The 17518-nt window shown below is 42.4% G+C and overlaps 1 protein-coding gene across 2 annotated transcripts in view; it reads left to right on the top strand.

Moving 5' to 3' along the window:
• The window catches only part of Aldh1a2 (aldehyde dehydrogenase 1 family member A2), a 59716-nt gene that overhangs the window by 14311 nt on the left and 27887 nt on the right, over window positions 1-17518 (top strand). For both annotated transcript variants that reach the window (XM_048332768.1, XM_048332769.1), the window contains exons 2-3: window positions 16878-16982; window positions 17149-17289. In XM_048332768.1, the coding sequence (XP_048188725.1) occupies window positions 16878-16982; window positions 17149-17289 (246 nt within the window). The remainder of the gene's footprint in view (window positions 1-16877; window positions 16983-17148; window positions 17290-17518) is intronic.

Below are 17518 nucleotides of genomic sequence, written 5' to 3' on the forward strand. Positions count from 1 at the left end.
TTCTTCACATCAAAACCCCATCTTGCTGAGAGGAGATCAAACGGAAGGCAGGTAAGGATTCTGCCAGTAATTTATCATCCCAGGAAGAGCGAGCAGACCATATGGGGCCACTGGGAATGAAGTTGACATTCGGGCCCTTTTCTCCTATAGGCCTCTCATGTAGTTATGGCTAGTTTTTCTTGTAGAGGAATTCCGGGTCAAGTGGCAGCTTTCAGTGCTATTTCTTAGCAAGACTCAGCGCCAACGGGAGCTTCATTTTGACATCAAATCTTCGTAAGGGTTTTCTAACATTTAATGGTACATAGAGATTTCTTAAACATTAATTAGAGCTTTGCAGTTAGTGTCTGCTTTCCTCCTTTTTCTGGGAAAAGAAAGAGAGAGAAAGATAGAGAGAAGGAAAAAAAGAGAAAGAAAAGAGCAAGAGAGGGAGGAGGGAAGGAGGGAGGGAAGAAAGAAAGGAAGGGAAGAAGAGAAAGAAAAGGAGGAAAAGTGAGCTTTGACATCTACAAAAACAAAACAAAAACACCCCTGCCGCATCATTCTTTAATTCCATGCAATTTTAAATAGACACAGCATACCAGTGGCTCACGCCTGTAAACCTAGCTACTCAGGAAGCTGATCTATGGGGATTGCAGTTCAGAGCCAGCCTAGGAAGGAAAGTCTTGAAACTCTTATCTCCAATGAACCACCAAAAAGCCAGAAATTTAATATTAACCCATCCTCAAAAATGAATGAGTTACATAATACCCGCTTTGTTTTTGGCACCAGTCCCTGGACCTGAACTCAGGGCCCAGGTGCTGTTCCTGAGCTATTTTTGGCTCAAAGCTAGTGCTCTGTCACTTGAGCCACAGCTCCACTTCTAGCCACGCCCCCTCTTTTCTGTGCTTAATTGGAGATAAAAGTCTTATGGCCTTTCCTGTCCAGGCTGGCTTTGAACCATGATCCCCCCACAGCCTAACCTCCTGGGTAGTTAGGGTGGCAGGCATGCACCACTGGCACCAATGTTTAGTCTCCTCTGGAAAAATCCGTTTTTGCTGCAAAGGCCTCTCTCTCTCTTCAACCGGGGACCGGCAGCCTCTTTTCCATAGGACGCTTTTCCATAAGACGCAACATAAATGAAAGATAGTGTTGCATTTTAAACACAGTAGTTCAAGACATGAATTTCTAACTCGGTGGATGATGCCAGTTTGCCTCTGGTGGCTTTGCTTTTGTGTGTGTGTGTAGTGAGAGTTCCACAAGTGGAATATGGTTCCAGTGGCTTTAGAAGCAGCTCTCACCTGTAAGTTAAAAGCTGACTTGATTTCCTGAGGTCTTACTTCATCCGCTCCTACGTTGGGAATTATTCCAAACTGTTGAAACACTGCTCGTCTGTAGTGTTAGGTGTAAAGTGCAACATAAGGAGAAGGAATTGGCCCTGTTTTTCGCTTGGCGTTCTTGGAATGTGTACCACGTCCATGAAAACTGGGTAAGAGTGCCTGTTAAACAAGGATAGAGTATCTAGTTAAATTTGAACTTGTGGAGAAATAAATAACGTTTAGTCTAGTAGATCCCATAATATCCCAATGACTTGAAACATGCATGGGCTGAAATTTTATTTGTTAAAAAAAAAATTCCTGTTGCACTGAGCTTAATGTATTTTTATTTTTGCTTTTTAAAAATCTCTTAGAACTGGCAACTCTAAAGTGTCTGGTGGAGGGTTTGTGGTTTTTGTGACCATCATTTAACATAAAATGAATTGGCATTCAATGAAAGAAGACTCAATCTTTTAGAATTGTTGGGCTGGAATGAGGAACTGACATAGAAAGACTTTTTTTTTTTTTAAACCCTAGCCTAACTATTGTATATAATGGGACAACTAAGCCCATTGTGAAGACAACTTAATCTTCTAAGTGAATTGTTCCAAAACTTCTAATTCAAAATCATACAAACAAAAACAGTCAGATAAGCGGGTGTGCTATTTCAAATGCGGACCCCTGGGACTTTGAAAATAAACACTTCAACCTCCCTCTACCCCAACGCCCCCAGCCTTTCTGAAGTCCTCTATTTGCAAATGAACTGACTGAATGCCGAGAAAGACAGAAGACTAATTAAACCTAGGGGAAGATAGGCAAAGGAACATTGCTTTCTACACAGAACACACAAAAGAAAGCAAGTTACATTCTGCTTTCTCCAGTCTGACAAGAGGGCATTAAACCCCTTTCCCTGAGCTTTCTCCTCAAAGCAAATTTCCCAGAGCCACTTTGGAGACCTTCTTTGGGCTGGCAGCCTGGGTGGGTTGCGGTAGCCTCTCTTTCTTCCTTCATGAGGTCCTAAGAATCATCAAGATTCTCCGAGCCCAGTGAATCTTCTGGAAGGTCTTCACCACCTTCACTTGGCTTCCTCTGTTCTTTTATACTATGTCTGAGGATTCCACAAAGGGTCTTAAATAGCAATTGTGACATGAAAGAATAAACAACACAAACATACACCCAGGGCAGGGGTGATTAGCTTTATAAGAACACTAATAAATTGCCTTGAATGGATTGTTTACATTTAGAATCAGGGCCATTAAAGAGCCTGGCTTTTCAGTAATCCTATAACCCTTATGTAACTCTTGGAACCCTTTGTAAGGTGGTTTTATTATCTTAATTTTACAGGTGAGAAAATTGAGCCATATACCCATCTTTATACATCTAGGGGTTAGACCCATTAGGAAATTATGTGAGCCCAGGCGCCTGCAGCTCACACCCATAATCCTGGCTATTCAGGAGACTGAGACCTGAGAATTACAGTTTGAAGCTAGCTTGGACAGAAAAGTCCGTAAGACTATCTCCAGTGAACCACCAAAAAGCTGGAAATGGAACTGTGGCTCAAGTAGTAGAAGGATAGCCTTGAATGAAGATGCCAAGGGGCCAGCACCCAGGTTCTAAGTTCCAAGTCTCAATATTGGGGAAGAAATTGTTTTAGAGGAAGAGGCAGAACCGGATCTTCAGGTCCTTCATGTGTATTTATGATTCAGGAAGACCAGCAGGGCCTTCAGAAGCCCCAATCCAGGTGTTAGCAGGACATGACATCTACTTAGGGGAGAAGAGGAAAACTGGACCATTGAGATCTGTTGTAGGAATACGGTGGAATTATGAATCAAATGAAACACCGAGTCTTCCTGCAATCAGGAAACCAAGGGCCTGGGGACTTCCCAGGAACCTTTACTGTGACCCATCCAAGAGAGCACTAAGTGGTTAAAGTAGCGTCCTCTCATTTTCAGATATGGCTATGTGAGAATTGGGGTGGATCGTGCTATCTAATCATTGATGTCCTTAGTTATTATCTCTTTACAACATTAACACAATCAAGGGCATTGCACATCGGTGTAATGTGTCAGACCCTGACAAATCTCCTTCAAGAAATGCCTTCAGGGGCTGGGGATATGGCCTAGTGGCAAGAGTGCCTGCCTCATATACATGAGGCCCTGGGTTCGATTCCCCAGCACCACATATACAGAAAATGGCCAGAAGTGGCGCTGTGGCTCAAGTGGCAGGGTGCTAGCCTTGAGCAAAAAGAAGCCAGGGACAGTGCTCAGGCCCTGAGTCCAAGCCCCAGGACTGGCCAAAAAAAAAAAAAAAAATGCCTTCAAGTTACTTGAAAATGTCACCTTGTTTCTCTGGACCACACATGGAGTGCAGGTGCAGTCATTTCTAGTGAGATCTTCTCTTTCTTACCTTTCAATTTAGGTCATAGCACAAGTGCCATCTATGGTATACAGTATTGGGCAGTCCATTATTGAAATTGTTAATTGAGTTAAAATTAGAATTGGTAAATTAGTCTGTGGCAAAGCAAATGGGGAAGTCATGTTTTGTTTGCCAACGGTTACACCTACTGAACAAAGGCTATGCTTTATAATACCAAAACATTATTGAGTTGGTTTTTTTTTTCTGTTTTTTTTTTTTTTTGCCAGTCCTGGGCCTTGGACTCAGGGCCTGAGCACTGTCCCTGGCTTCTTTTTGCTCAAGGCTAGCACTCTGCCACTTGAGCCACAGCACCCCTTCTGGCCGTTTTCTATATATATGGTGCTGGGGAATTGAACCCAGGGCTTCATGTATACGAGGCAAGCCCTCTTGCCACTAGGCCATATCCCCAGCCCCGAAAACATTACCTGAAAGGAAAAAATAGAATCCATCATCTAGATGATTGTCCTGTACGATGCCTTTTTTTTGGTTGGTCATGGGCCTTGAACTCTGGGCTTGGGCACTGTCCCTGAGCTCTTCAGCTCAAGGTTAGCACTCTACCACTTGAGCCACAGCACCCCTTCTGGTTTTCTGGTGGTTATTGGAGATAAGAGTCTCATGGACTTTACTTCCCTGGTCTGGCTTTGAACCTCGATCCTCAGATCTTAGCCTTCTGAGTAGCTAGGATTACAGGCGTGATCCACTGGTGCTTGGTCATTTTTTTTAACTTTTTACTTTTCTTTTTTTGGTACCGGCCCTGGGGTGTGAATTCAAGGTCTAAGTGTTCTTCCTGAACGTTATTGCTCTAGGCTAGCACCCTACCACTTGAGCCCCAGCTCTGCTTCTGGCCTTTTGGTGGTTAATTGGAGATAAGAGTCTTGTGGGGTCTTTCTCGCCTGGGCTGGCTTTGAACCATGATCCTCATAACTCGGTCTTCTGAGGAGCTAGGGCTGCAGATATGAGTCATTGGCACCTGACTTTCTTCATTTTTTAGCCAGATGTGTTGGCTTGAGGTAAAGCACAGAGTGAAAGTCCTCAGAACCCTTAGCTACAGATATTTCAAGAAAGAGCTTGTTCGCCTTCCCTAGAAAGGATCAAACACTTGCTCCATTAGTGTTCTTTCTGTAGCCTTTTACTTAAAAGTAAACGAAGACTGAGGATTTTTTTTCCCCTCAAAGGTAAAGAGTTTAAAAAAATTATACTACTTGAAGTCTACTAGATTTGTAGGATACTATAGTGAGATAGTCATCAATATGATTTTTAAAATTTGATATACTTCAATGGTAGTGCTGTCTGTTGTTCATGAATGTCTTTAAAGATCATCAAGAGAACTACTGAAGTCATCCTGTAAAAGGAGATAAATACCATCTGACAAGTCCTCAAACTATTCTTTGCATATTTAATTAAACATAGCTGAATTTTTTATATTCAATAGATATTGGCTATTGATATGCAACTCAGTACTCTCCTTTGATGACCCAAAAAGCAGTTTAATGGACAGCTGAGTAATATTTAATTCTCCAAGGTACCGCATACTAGAGGGTTTAACACACAAATCATTCCAAACATTTCCTATTAAAATAACAAAACCTTTTATTACAGAAATAAAACATGGCAGCTTTATGCCAAAGATTCATTAAGGATAGGAAATTATTTATACCTAACTTCTATTAATACCTACTGCTTTGAGAATTCCGCAGCGTTAAGATTTCCCAGTTAGAAAATTCATGGCATTTTCTCTGTCTACTGTAGTCAAGGCCACTTTGCTGAGTTGAAGAATTGAATGGCTGAGTCTGATTTCTCCCCTGTTCAACTACTTGCTCCACAAGTGGTCAAGATACAGCCTATATGGCTAAGCTTCACTGCTTTGTGTCTTTATCCAAATACCCTCTGAGATTATAAAGCATCTGAAAGCTTTTGATGAATCTGATCCCTGCTGACAGCCCGTCGGGATTGGCTTTCCTGTCCCTGCCTCTTTCAACAGGAGTGCGGTTTAGTATATCTTCAGAGTATTGACTGCTCGCCCCTTGCTCTGTTAAGCTATAGGAGGAAGAGATAAAGCCAGGAGACTTTTCTTCCAGGAACGTAAGGGAGAGGACAAACTTCTACTAAAAGACTAGGGCGTATGCACATTCTGTCTCATGGCTCTGCAAGATGTGAAGGTCTGATTTGTTTTTTTTATTTAAACTTTCATTTCTTTTATAGAGGAGGCCAGAAAGCTCAGAGAGCTTAAGTTGTTTGCTCAGGACTTGCACAGGTGGGAAAAGGCAGGCTGATCTTTCAATTCTAGCAGCTCTGTCCTACAGTGTTGCATGAGAACATGAAGAAATACTTTCGAGGTTAATCACCTCAGTCCTTAGTGAATTTCCATTTCTTCTTCTTTAAATCTTTAGTTGTTCAAAAGAGTTGCCATTCAACAAATCAGCTTATGAATCCAGCGCGTCTTGATCAGTGTCGTCCCTATCAACATTCTCACCCATCCCCCAACCCACCCTTTTCCTCACTTTTCTTAATTTTGTAGGAGTTCTTGACTGCATTGCCCCCCTTCATTCACTGTCCTATTTCTTTACTTTGTTGTACATACATAGACTCATCCCCCATAATATTTAACGGTCAAACTTGGATGAACTAAGCAACTCTACATTTAACCTGGGCAGGAAATAGGCTTGCATGTTACCTTGTTATCCTGGTGATCTTTTCTTATTTTTTTTTTTTTATTAGTACACTGCACGTTTAGATCCCTTACATGTAACAGAGAACTTCCATAAAGCTTTTGTCTCCGAACACACGCACAGCCTCAGGCATTCTGAATCATAGAACTAGATGGCCCATGACCCTCTATCCTCAACATGGCCCAGACAGTAAGTGGTCCATCTGTTCCATGGATCCTCATGGTCTCTTTCAAGAAAGAAAAATTGAATTGGGCTTCGAAAAACACGCCTGTATAAGCATGCCTGTTTTAATCATATTCTCCTCTCGTGTGTCTGCCCATGTCCCTTGGAGACTATGATGGATCTATGTCTTTACGACTTCTGATTGGTAGAAAGCCTTCACTGGTGTGGAGCGTCCTCTTCGTTAGAGTTCTGGAAGGCATTCCACTGGGAAGGTGGGATTTCCAAGCCAGGCAAAGACTATGTGTGACATTTCCTGCCCAGGTGCTGAGAACATAGGATGCTATGAAATATTTACAGAAGGAAATTATACTTAGGGGTCTTTTTCTTTTTTTTGCAAATGCTTACATGGAGAGTGTCTCTAATAAAGTGGCATTCTGAATTTTAATTTTAATTCCCTGAACTGAGAGAGAAAACTATGATCCAACATCTGTGACTATAAAGTTTCTTTCTTTTAGCCTTGGATACTGAGATTCTACAGAGAAAGGGCCAGATGAAAAACCACTTACTTGAGATGGAATGAAATGGTAACTAGCTCCTAAAGCAGTAGAAGCTGGCAATTCCTTTTCCTCTGCTCATCCAAAGTCAGCCTTCCTGAGAGAAGTCATTAGAAAATGGTTATTTTTTTGGGGGGGGGGTGGAATTAGAAAGGGAGGAAAATGGGAGAAAAATGAGGGAGGAGGTAACAAGTTTGATAAGAAATGTACTCACTGCCTTACGTATGAAACTGTAACCCCTCTGTACATCACTTTGACACTAAATAAATAATTAATTAAAAAAGCCCAAAATGGTTGTTTCGTTTTGCTGTTTACTTTTTGAAGTCCCCCTTCCAGGCCCCTCAGATACAGCCCTGTGGTTGGAAGAGCACAAAACACCTCTTCAGGAAGCCCAGGAAAAGAATGTGCGACTCGAGAATCTGAATAATTTGGCTGCTCTTCTCTGGCACAAGTTCCTGTCCCAGCACCTGCGCACATTGTAGAACAGGTCCCCAGATCTCATCCCGCAGTGACAACACATTACTCCTAGAAATCAACACTGCTTGCTTAACACGGCTTGCCTTCAAGAAAGGAAATGAAAAAAAAAAAAAAAAACCCAAAACACCATCTTTCTACTTACCTGTGTGGATTGTGTTGAAGGAAGAAGGCACTCAACCACAATTTCTCTGCTGAATATGTTCTAGGAAAGCTTGTGAAAAGATGCATTGGAGGTTTCTCACATTCCTGGTCAGCTCTTGAGCCTGCTTTCCAAATGGCAGATAGATAGATAGATAGATAATTGGGATGTGATTCAGGACATGGGGGTTCGAGTTCCTATTCTGCCACTAATTGGGGATGCAAAGCTTTGGCTCTGTCGTTGGATTTCTTTTGTTAAGTTTATGAATTGCGTTACACTGGTTCTGCCCAAGGCCCCTTCTAGCTCTGTGAATCTATCTCTTCCTAACCAAACCAGAAAAATGATTCTTTAGTAGGACTTGGTTGTTAAAGTATAATCTTGGCATACTGAATGCATGCAATCTACCAGGAAACAAATCCCTCCTCGTTTTGCAAAATGGGTTTCTATCTGTTCATGGTAATTACCTTGTATAGATTTTTTTTTTTTTTTTTTTTGGGCCAGTCCTGGGCCTTGGACTCAGGGCCTGAGCACTGTCCCTGGCTTCTTCCCGCTCAAGGCTAGCACTCTGCCTCTTGAGCCACAGTGCCTCTTCTGGCCGTTTTCTGTATATGTGGTGCTGGGGAATCGAACCTAGGGCCTCGTGTATCCGAGGCAGGCACTCTTGCCACTAGGCTATATCCCCAGCCCCCTTGTATAGATTTTGTTTTTGTTTTTGTTTTTTTTTTTGGCCAGTCGTGGGCCTTGGACTCAGGGCCTGAGCACTGTCCCTGGCTTCCTTTTTGCTCAAGGCTAGCACTCTGCCACTTGAGCCACAGCGCCGCTTCTGGCCGTTTTCTGTATATGTGGTGCTGGGGAATTGAACCTAGGGCCTCGTGTATCCGAGGCAGGCACTCTTTCCACTAGGCTATATCCCCAGCCCCCCTTGTATAGATTTTTAAAAAGTGTTTGCTTTAGCACTCTTCTTCCTAAACCTTGCATTTCCATATATTTTGTTTTTAGTACATTCATTGTGCATTAAAATGCTAGACATAGCCAGGGACCTGTGACTCATGTCTATAATCCTAGCGACTCAGGAGACTGAGATCTGAGGATCATGGTTCAAAGCCAGCCTGGGCAGCAAAGTCCATGAGACACTCACTTCCAGTTAACCAACAGAAGAAGCTGGAAATGGACCTGTGGGCTGAAGATGTAGAGCATTAACCTTGGGCCCTTTTAAAAGCTCAGGGGCAAGCACCCATTCTCAAGAGTTCAAACCCCAGGACCAGCAAAACAAAACAAAAAACCATAGCTAGATATAAATGAGAAAGGAGGTCATCATCTGTGGAAGCAGAGGATGGGTTCTGCAGGTGTCAGAGATGCTGTCAATAGCTAGGAGACCTTAAATACACACTTAGTAGGAAAAAACTTACATCACAAACATCTCCGGAGTCACCTTCTTACTGAGCGCCCACTGGTGGTCATGTATGCTATTTGTCCAGGACTTCAGGTATACAGTCTTGGAACTCTGTACAATATATGTAAATGGTATCTTCCATTCAATTCTAAAGTGCCATGTTGAAGAAAGTATTCAGAAGTTCAGTTAGAAAGTGTTACCATTGATTCTTTTTTTTTTTTTTTTTTGCCAGTCCTGGCACTTGAGACTCAGGGCCTGAGCACTGTCCCCTGGCTTCTTTTTGCTCAAGGCTAGCACTCTGCCACTTGAGCCACAGCGCCACTTCTGGCCATTCTCTGTATATGTGGTGCTGGGGAATTGAACCCAGGGTTTCATGTATATGAGGCAAGCACTCTTGCCACTAGGCCATATCCCCAGCCCCTACCATTGATTCCTGATGTCTGTCAAGGACAGGAAGGATTTGTATGAGCAATGTCTACCTCTGGTACATCCTGGAGAAACAGATGGCTGGGAGGCTGAGTGACTTATCAGGCATGCGGCATGAAACCAGGACACAGCGCTTCTCCTCTGCTTCCTCCTCCTCCTTTACTCTCTCCTTGCGCTATAAAAGAGAATACACCTTTAAAGTGCTATCTCCTTATAAAGAAACCTCTAAGATACAGTCACTTGAAATAATAAATGGTAAAATGGCGCCATGACATCCTTGGTAGACGGCAGATGAGGGCCTTCCATGCGGCAGACCACTCAAGAACACTTGGGCGTACGTCCAGTGCCGAAGAGATAAGCAGGGCCTTGCAAACCACCTGTGTTTCTCAGTGGCTTCACAAGGCGCAAGAGGTCTTGCGCCCAGTTAAGAAATAAATGCCATTGTTCTGGGGGTCACTGTCAATGTAAAGCTATATGTTCAATGAAAACTGCCTTAATCCCCTTCCAGACAAGAAAAAAAAGGTAGGAAACACGTAGTGGTTTTCAGTGTAGAGGGAGGGACATCCTCTCCTGGGTAGGAAATGAAGATGGCTCTAGTATTCTCATAACCTTAATTCCTAGGGTTGATTTTTATTTTCTTTTGCTAGTTAGCATCAAGTTGTTCAAATAGTTGTACTCTAACATATCCATTTAAACACATCCATTAAGCCCCTTCCATCATTCTTTCTCCTTTTTTCCCAAACCAGACACAGCAACCTTCATTCTTCCCTTTTCATGCACATATACATTCATATATATATATTTACCATCCTTCGCTTACTCTGTTTGCCCTCTCCCTCCCAGTAGAACCTGTATCACACACAGGATGTACTTCAACTTCCTATATTTATTTTTGTTAAAGTGCCTATTTCCTATTCAAAGGTATCTAATACATGCATATACCATACTTTGATCAGGTTGATCATATCTATACCATATAGGTATGATCTATGTGTATATATCCGCTCATCTTCAGTTTTCCTCAGAGGGCTTTCTCTGGGAAGCCTGAAGCCCCAGGCCTTTCTTTGGAGGAACTTTTGTTGGTTTCTGGCAGGCACGTGTGGTTGTTTTGATCAGATTTCTTTGAGGACCAACCTTTTCTCCCTGGTATTACATAAACTTAAGATCTAAAGTATTTTACTTGGGGAGCATATGCCTAGACACATAGTAGGTATTAAATAAATACTTACTGTGTGTGTCTCAGTACTAGGGCTTGAAGTCAGGGCCCCAGCTTTTACCACTCAAGGCTGATAGTCTACCACTTGAGCCACAGCTCCACTTCCTGCTTTTTCTGTTTATGTGGTACTAAGGAATCAAACCCAGGGCTTCATGTACGCTAGGCAAGCACTCTACCACTAAGCCACATTCCCATCCCTGTATCCGTCTTTTTGATAGCTTTTTGGAGATAAGAGTCTCACAGGCTGGCTTCTAATTCAATCCTTAGATCTCAGCCACCTGAGTAGGTAGGAATACAGGTGTAAGCCACCAGCACCTGACTCTCTTCTTTTTGTTCTCTCTTCCTCTTCCATCTCAGCCCTATCTCCCTCTTTTTTTTCCTTTGTTACTTTACGTCTAGTTTTATTATGATTTTTTTCTCAAATTTTTATTATCAAACTGACGTACAGAGAGGTTACAGTATCATACGCCTATCTCCCTCTTAACACACACACAGTGCTGTGAGTCACTTCTCTTCTCTCACCTTTTTAGAAGATCATATTTCTTTCATTTTTTTCTATCTTCACAAAAATGAAAATTGGCATGGCTCTATTATAAAGAAATGGCCTCAGCCACTTCTGGATTTAAAAAAAAAATCTAGTAGTTAATCAGTTACGTTTTATTTAAATACATATGCTTAATGCTAAATTACCTTGGAAAATCCAGGTTGATTTATGGTTGCCGTCAGCCTTAATGAACATTGATTCTGGGGGAATGGTAAATGGGAATGGCCCTCACAATTGAAGGTGAACAATGAACTCCCTGGGTATTGTCCAATTTGTAGCATGATTTACACAGAAGCAAGCCCTGCCCTTCCCTGGTGACCCCCCCCCCTTTTTTTTTCATCCTGTCTTTAGGGCAGGTTATATATAATCCATAGATGGAACATTTGCTGTCAAATCCTTGGGTTGATTTAGAGCCAGGCCACAAAAATGGTCACTATTAATAAAGATGGAAGGGAGAAGCAGAAGAAGAAGAAAAAAACAAAAACCAAAAACTTAATCTGAGACTTCACAGGGATCCCGAGTTCTTGCTATGTATCATCGCTTGTCCACTCTGTGGCATTTTTATGAAGTGACCATAAATGAAAGTCAGATTCAATGCACAGGATATATACATTTAATCAACAGCCATCGGAGTCTGTGGTTCTGGGAGAGTTTATAAGAGCCTGGCGAATGCAGATTGACTGGGAAAGAATCCGAGGGGTGGGGGCCGGGATGCGTGGTGAGTGGTACTCCCTGACACGGGACACCAAGAACTTTTCCAGAGTGAGCGATTGAAGTGTAAGGGTTGGCTTGTAAAGCTGCCAGCTGCTTGGTTTCAAAACTTGAAACATTTCCAAAACATTGGATGAGGCACTTTACACGCCCACTAGAGTAAATACGCTGGGTTTTACTGCCAATTTAAATGTGCTCAGTTTACAGCAATGAGCTTGTATAGGCATTACCTTGTTTATAGAAAGTGGAACAGGAAGAAATGAACATTAACCATTACCAGTAGCAATTCCACCCCACCCCCCCTTGCCTTTCTCCCACAACACGGATGGAGATGTGTCACCACTGACATGAGTGTGTACGTCGCTTCAACAGAGCAGCCCACGCCGCTATCCAGTGTGTGATCAAGGCAGTGTACTGGCCGACTGTCTCTTGGTATCCTTCCTAAAACAGATGTCAGTAGCACAGATAAAGGAAGAGTGAGACAGTAGAGTGGGTATGTACCCCTGATCGTGTGTGTGTGTGTGTGTGTGTGTGTGTGTATGTGTGTGTGTGTGTGTATAATGATTGGGGGTGTATGTTGATTTAGCCAGGGATGTTTTCTACAAGGGAAACTAGCCACAGCAGTCATTTATTTTCTTTTCAGAAGTATTTAAGTATGCAGTGGGCTTTGTGTCTTGGGGTGACCACCCCGGGAACCCTCTTTTATTGCTGAGATCATATACTAGATTCATGTTTAGACTGAAAGACATAATGGAGAGAAGAAAGAAAATTAAATATTCTAGGGGGGTCCCAGAAAGCACTTTGTCTAGAAGAAAGTAGACACTCAGCAAATATTGTTACAGGGATGAGAGAAAGAGAAGGAGGGAAGAGGGAAGGCGAGTGTTAATAAGAAGAGAGCATTAGAAGTCAGTGTCTTAAGAGACATGTCCTCATGAATTTAGCTGTGTTTAGATTTCAAGAGGCAGAAGGACAGAGAAGAAAGCAGAGGCCACATACAGAACACAAGTTAATAGGCGTGAGCGAGCATGGACAGAAAGACATTGCTGTGGAGGAAGATATAGTGATTAGGGTCACGTTAGAAAGTAGAGAGTCTCTTTGTGTGTGTGTGTGTGTGTGTGTGTGTGTGTGTGTGCGCGCGCGCGCGTGCTGGGGCTTGAACTCAGGACCTAGGAACTATTCTGAGCTTTTTTGTTCAAGGCTAGCACTCTACCACTTGAGCCATAACTCCACTTCCAGCGTTTTATTTGGACTTTTCTGCCTGAGCTGGCTTGGAACTGATTCTCAGATCCCAGTCTCCTGAGTAACCAGGATGACAGACATGAGCCACCAGCACCTGGCCCCAAAGTCTTTTTAATACACTGTCTAGGGGAACCCCAAGATTGCTGATCTCCAGCGATGAAGTCTTTGTTCTTTTTTGCTTGGCTTCTCAGAACCCTTTGAGCCCCAATACACATGCATGTGAGTTCTAGAATGACTACAAGGACTCCCGCATTGTCTCTACAACACCATTCCTTCTCCATAGTGTAGGGTTCTAGCCCAATGCAGAAACTTACTACAACCGAGAACATGATACATGTCTGCAGATAAAGCATTCAGATGACCCAAGTGTATGCATTAGACTAGTTGTGTTTTCTGGCTGCTTGCTTTAATATTTTTACAACAGTATGCATATGTATATATGTAGATGTATATATGTAGATGTGCATGCTGGTCCTGGGGCTTCAACTCTGTGCATGCATGTAGTATAGTTCCTGGCATCTTTTTGCTCAAGGCTATCACTCTACCACTTTGAGCCACAGCGCCACTTTCGGCTTTTAGGCTGGCTTTAAACCACGATCCGAAGATCTCAGCTTCCTGAGTAGCTAGGATTACAGACATGAGCCCCCAGCACCCAGCTTACAACAATATTTTTAATGGGAAAAAGCAAAAGAAAGCTAATGCTTCAGCATTCAACAGTGCAAACTGTCAAATGCCTGCATCTTGAACTTCTGTGGGAAGTGAGAGCTCCCTCTTCCCTCTTCCCTCAGCTCCCATTCCTGTTCTTGAGTCCCTCCACCCCTTAAATCATTAACATGAAATCCACAAGGCTCCCCCCCTTTTTAGTCACATCTATTTGAACAGAACTAACTAACAGAACTAACTAATTCCCAGCCCCTCCTTTTATTTTTAATCACTATTAAAAACACACATAAGTTTTCTTCTTAAATATGTGGTTAGTTTATAACATCTCTTAATAAATCATCTTCCTCGGGCTGGGAATATGGCCTAGTGGCAAGAGTGCTTGCCTCGTATACATGAAGCCCTGGGTTCAATTCCCTAGCACCACATATACAGAAAATGGCCTAGAAGTGGCGCTGTGTGTGGCTCAAGTGGCAGAGTGCTAGCCTTGAGCAAAAAGAAGCCAGGGACAGTGCTCAGGCCCCGAGTCCAAGGCCCAGGACTGGCAAAAAAAACCCCAAACAAACATTATCTTTCTCTCTTTTTTTAGTGTCTTCCTTCTTTCTATAACTCTGCTTTCTGATTTGCCTACTCTCATTTCCGAGACATCTCTGTCATTTTCTAGCCTCGATCTCCCAAATGGGCTCAGCTTGCTCTGAAGACAAGTCAGGGCAGCTCCATCATCTGCGCTTTGTGTAGCGTCAGAGGAACTTGTACACGGGAGGGAGAGAGCCTCGCCTCGTGTTTCTTTCTTCTCCGTCACACTTCTGCAACCAGGGTATCAGATGATCTTCAGAAAGGAGTTAATGTCAAGGAAAAGAGGCCGATCAGGCCAGCAGAATGGTTTTATTAGGGATAGAGTTTCTTTCTTCTGCCTTCTCCTCTCTCTACCCCAGGTCACACTCCCTCATTATTTCTCGTTTTTCTGAAGTGTTCTTTTAACATGTCAGCCACACCACACCAAAGCCCTCCCTTTTCCGAAGCAAACTCCAGCAACTCTTATCTCTACCATCCATCTAGGCACTAAATCACAATGTCTTACCTCATTTAACTTTCCTGAAAGTAATCTTGTCTTTGAAATATTATCACACGTTCCAGAACAGCGGTACGCACATAGTCTGTGGGTTTTCAGTAGTGCCTACAAGCCATTCCTTGCTTAGACTGGGCCCTGCATAAATATTATATGGGTTTATTTCTGTAAAACCCAATTTCTGCTCAGATACTCCCTTTCCTCTTCTTTGCAATGTCTGCTATTTATGTTCTAGAAACTTTTCTACAAAGGAAGATGAGGAGGGAGTCTTTCCAGTTCCTTTAATCTTACAAGGGGCTTGTAAGGAAACCAAGGCTGATAGGTCTTCATTAGACTTTTCTGTGGGCTATTATTTTTAATCTTTCTGTTTTCAAAGGTTAGTTGCAGCCAAATGTTGCTGCACACAATTCTCATTTTTGGCAATAAATTACCGACTTTTAAAGATCCTTGTGTCATAATATACTAGATCTTAGAGATTCACTTATGTGTGTGTTGTGTGTGTGTCTGTAAATATTTGTTTATCAGCACACTTTGAAGTTTCATTTTTTGTGACTTATAGTACATTGGTTATCTATTGGTGTTATATTCAGTGACTGTCACATTTGTATTTCTAGTAATTTTAAAAAATAGATTTCTAGGGGGGAGGCAGGGATAAAATGAGGGCGGAGGTAACAAGTTGCCTTGCGTATGAAACTGTAACCCCTCTATACATCACTTTAACAATAAAGAAATGAAAAAAATAGATTTCCACATGGGTATGGTATCATCTGGAAAACAAAGAGACCTATCCTTTATTTCTAAGCTGTTCACTTGCTCTCTAGTGCTGTCTCTTTCTCTCTCTTCCTTCCTCCTTTCCTTCCTTCTTGTTACATTACAATATCAAATATTGCAATATTAAGTAGGAACAGTGAGGACATATAACTTTATATATTTTACTTCTACTATATTAAAAAAGAGCAATGATCTCAAAATGAATAGGAAGCTGAATGAAAACACAAATCCTGAATTTTCTCTAGAGGATAGTGCCAATATTAGTTTCAGGAATTGTAAAACTAAGTCTCCAGCAGCATGTTCATTTTTTCTGAATATTCTCACAGAATATTCTCCAAGATATAGACCACATTCTGGGCTGTAAAACACATGCTACCAATGTGGACTGGTAGATATCATATAAAAATATGTTCTTTGGCCCTATAGAATTAAACTAGAACTAAAAGCAACCTGGAGACCCCTCTACAACATTTGGATATTAAATCACATATTTATAAGTAACACATTTTCCAATGAATAAGCCTCAATCTAAAGATATTTAGAATTAAATAAAAACAAAACTTACTTTGTTTTAGGAAACTTGTAGAAAACAAATAATCTAGAGTAGAAGAAAATCACAAATATTCAAGCAGAAATTAAATTGAGAATAGTTAAGACTAGAGAATTACAAACTGAAAGGACAATGAGTTTCTACTCTAAAGCGATTGGAATGGCTAAAATCCGAAAAGCTGAGACTACGGAGCAAAAGCAGCACTCTTTAATTGGTGGTAGGAATGTAAAGTGACACAGTCACTGATCTTACGTGTTTCTTCGTGTGTCGTATCAGGAGCACTTGGTGTCTATTTGTCCCAGTGCTGATCAGAGACCCCATCTCTCTCACTGGCTGACACGCTCAACTAAAGCTAAGCACACTCAAGTCTTTGGACAACACTGAAACCAAAATAACATGGAAGGCATTCCTGAATTGAGAGCAAGTGGGGCCAAACAGGATCTGTTTAGAGTATCGTGCAATGCTTCAAGTTCTACACTTGTGTTACACACTCACCAAGTGTACATCTCTAGTATTATTACCACGTGGGGTCCACATGGCTTGTCTGATCACCCTCATCACAGATCCCACTGTATTGTCTCCTTTCCTAGATCTTCATTAACAATGAGTGGCAGAACTCAGACAGTGGGCGAGCGTTCCCGGTCTACAACCCGGCCACAGGGGAGCAGCTGTGTGAAGTCCAAGAGGCCGACAAGGTATGTATTTCCAGATTCTTCTCTACACAATAACCGCTATCAATCAGTGGGGCAGTAGACATGCGCTCCCCCAGACACCATCGCTTACGTTCGGAGCTTGAGAGCCCGTGGCTCCCCTTCTTTTTGGTGTGTTTCTCTCCCTTTCATTGTGCCTCTTCCCTAACAGGCAGACATAGACAAAGCAGTGCAGGCAGCCCGCCTGGCTTTCTCCCTTGGTTCGGTGTGGAGAAGGATGGATGCTTCAGAAAGAGGACGTCTGTTGGACAAGCTTGCAGATTTGGTGGAACGAGACAGGGCAGTTCTTGCAGTAAGTAGCCTGAGAATGAGTCTTCACTCCAGATTTACAGTTCCTCTGTCTCTAGGAAAGTGGGCTGGGAGGCAGGCCTGCGGGAAAGATGGGAGAACACACTGAAGAAATGGGAACTGTGTGCATTTGGGAAGGTTGGGAAGTAGAGAATCGGCTGAGTACTTCTCCTCTTTGCGTTCTCAAGACCCATGTCACTGTGTGACTGGTAAGTACCATCTTTTCTTCTACC

The sequence above is a fragment of the Perognathus longimembris genome, chromosome 23 (assembly GCF_023159225.1).
Source record: "Perognathus longimembris pacificus isolate PPM17 chromosome 23, ASM2315922v1, whole genome shotgun sequence".
Classification (NCBI taxonomy): Eukaryota; Metazoa; Chordata; class Mammalia; order Rodentia; family Heteromyidae; genus Perognathus; species Perognathus longimembris.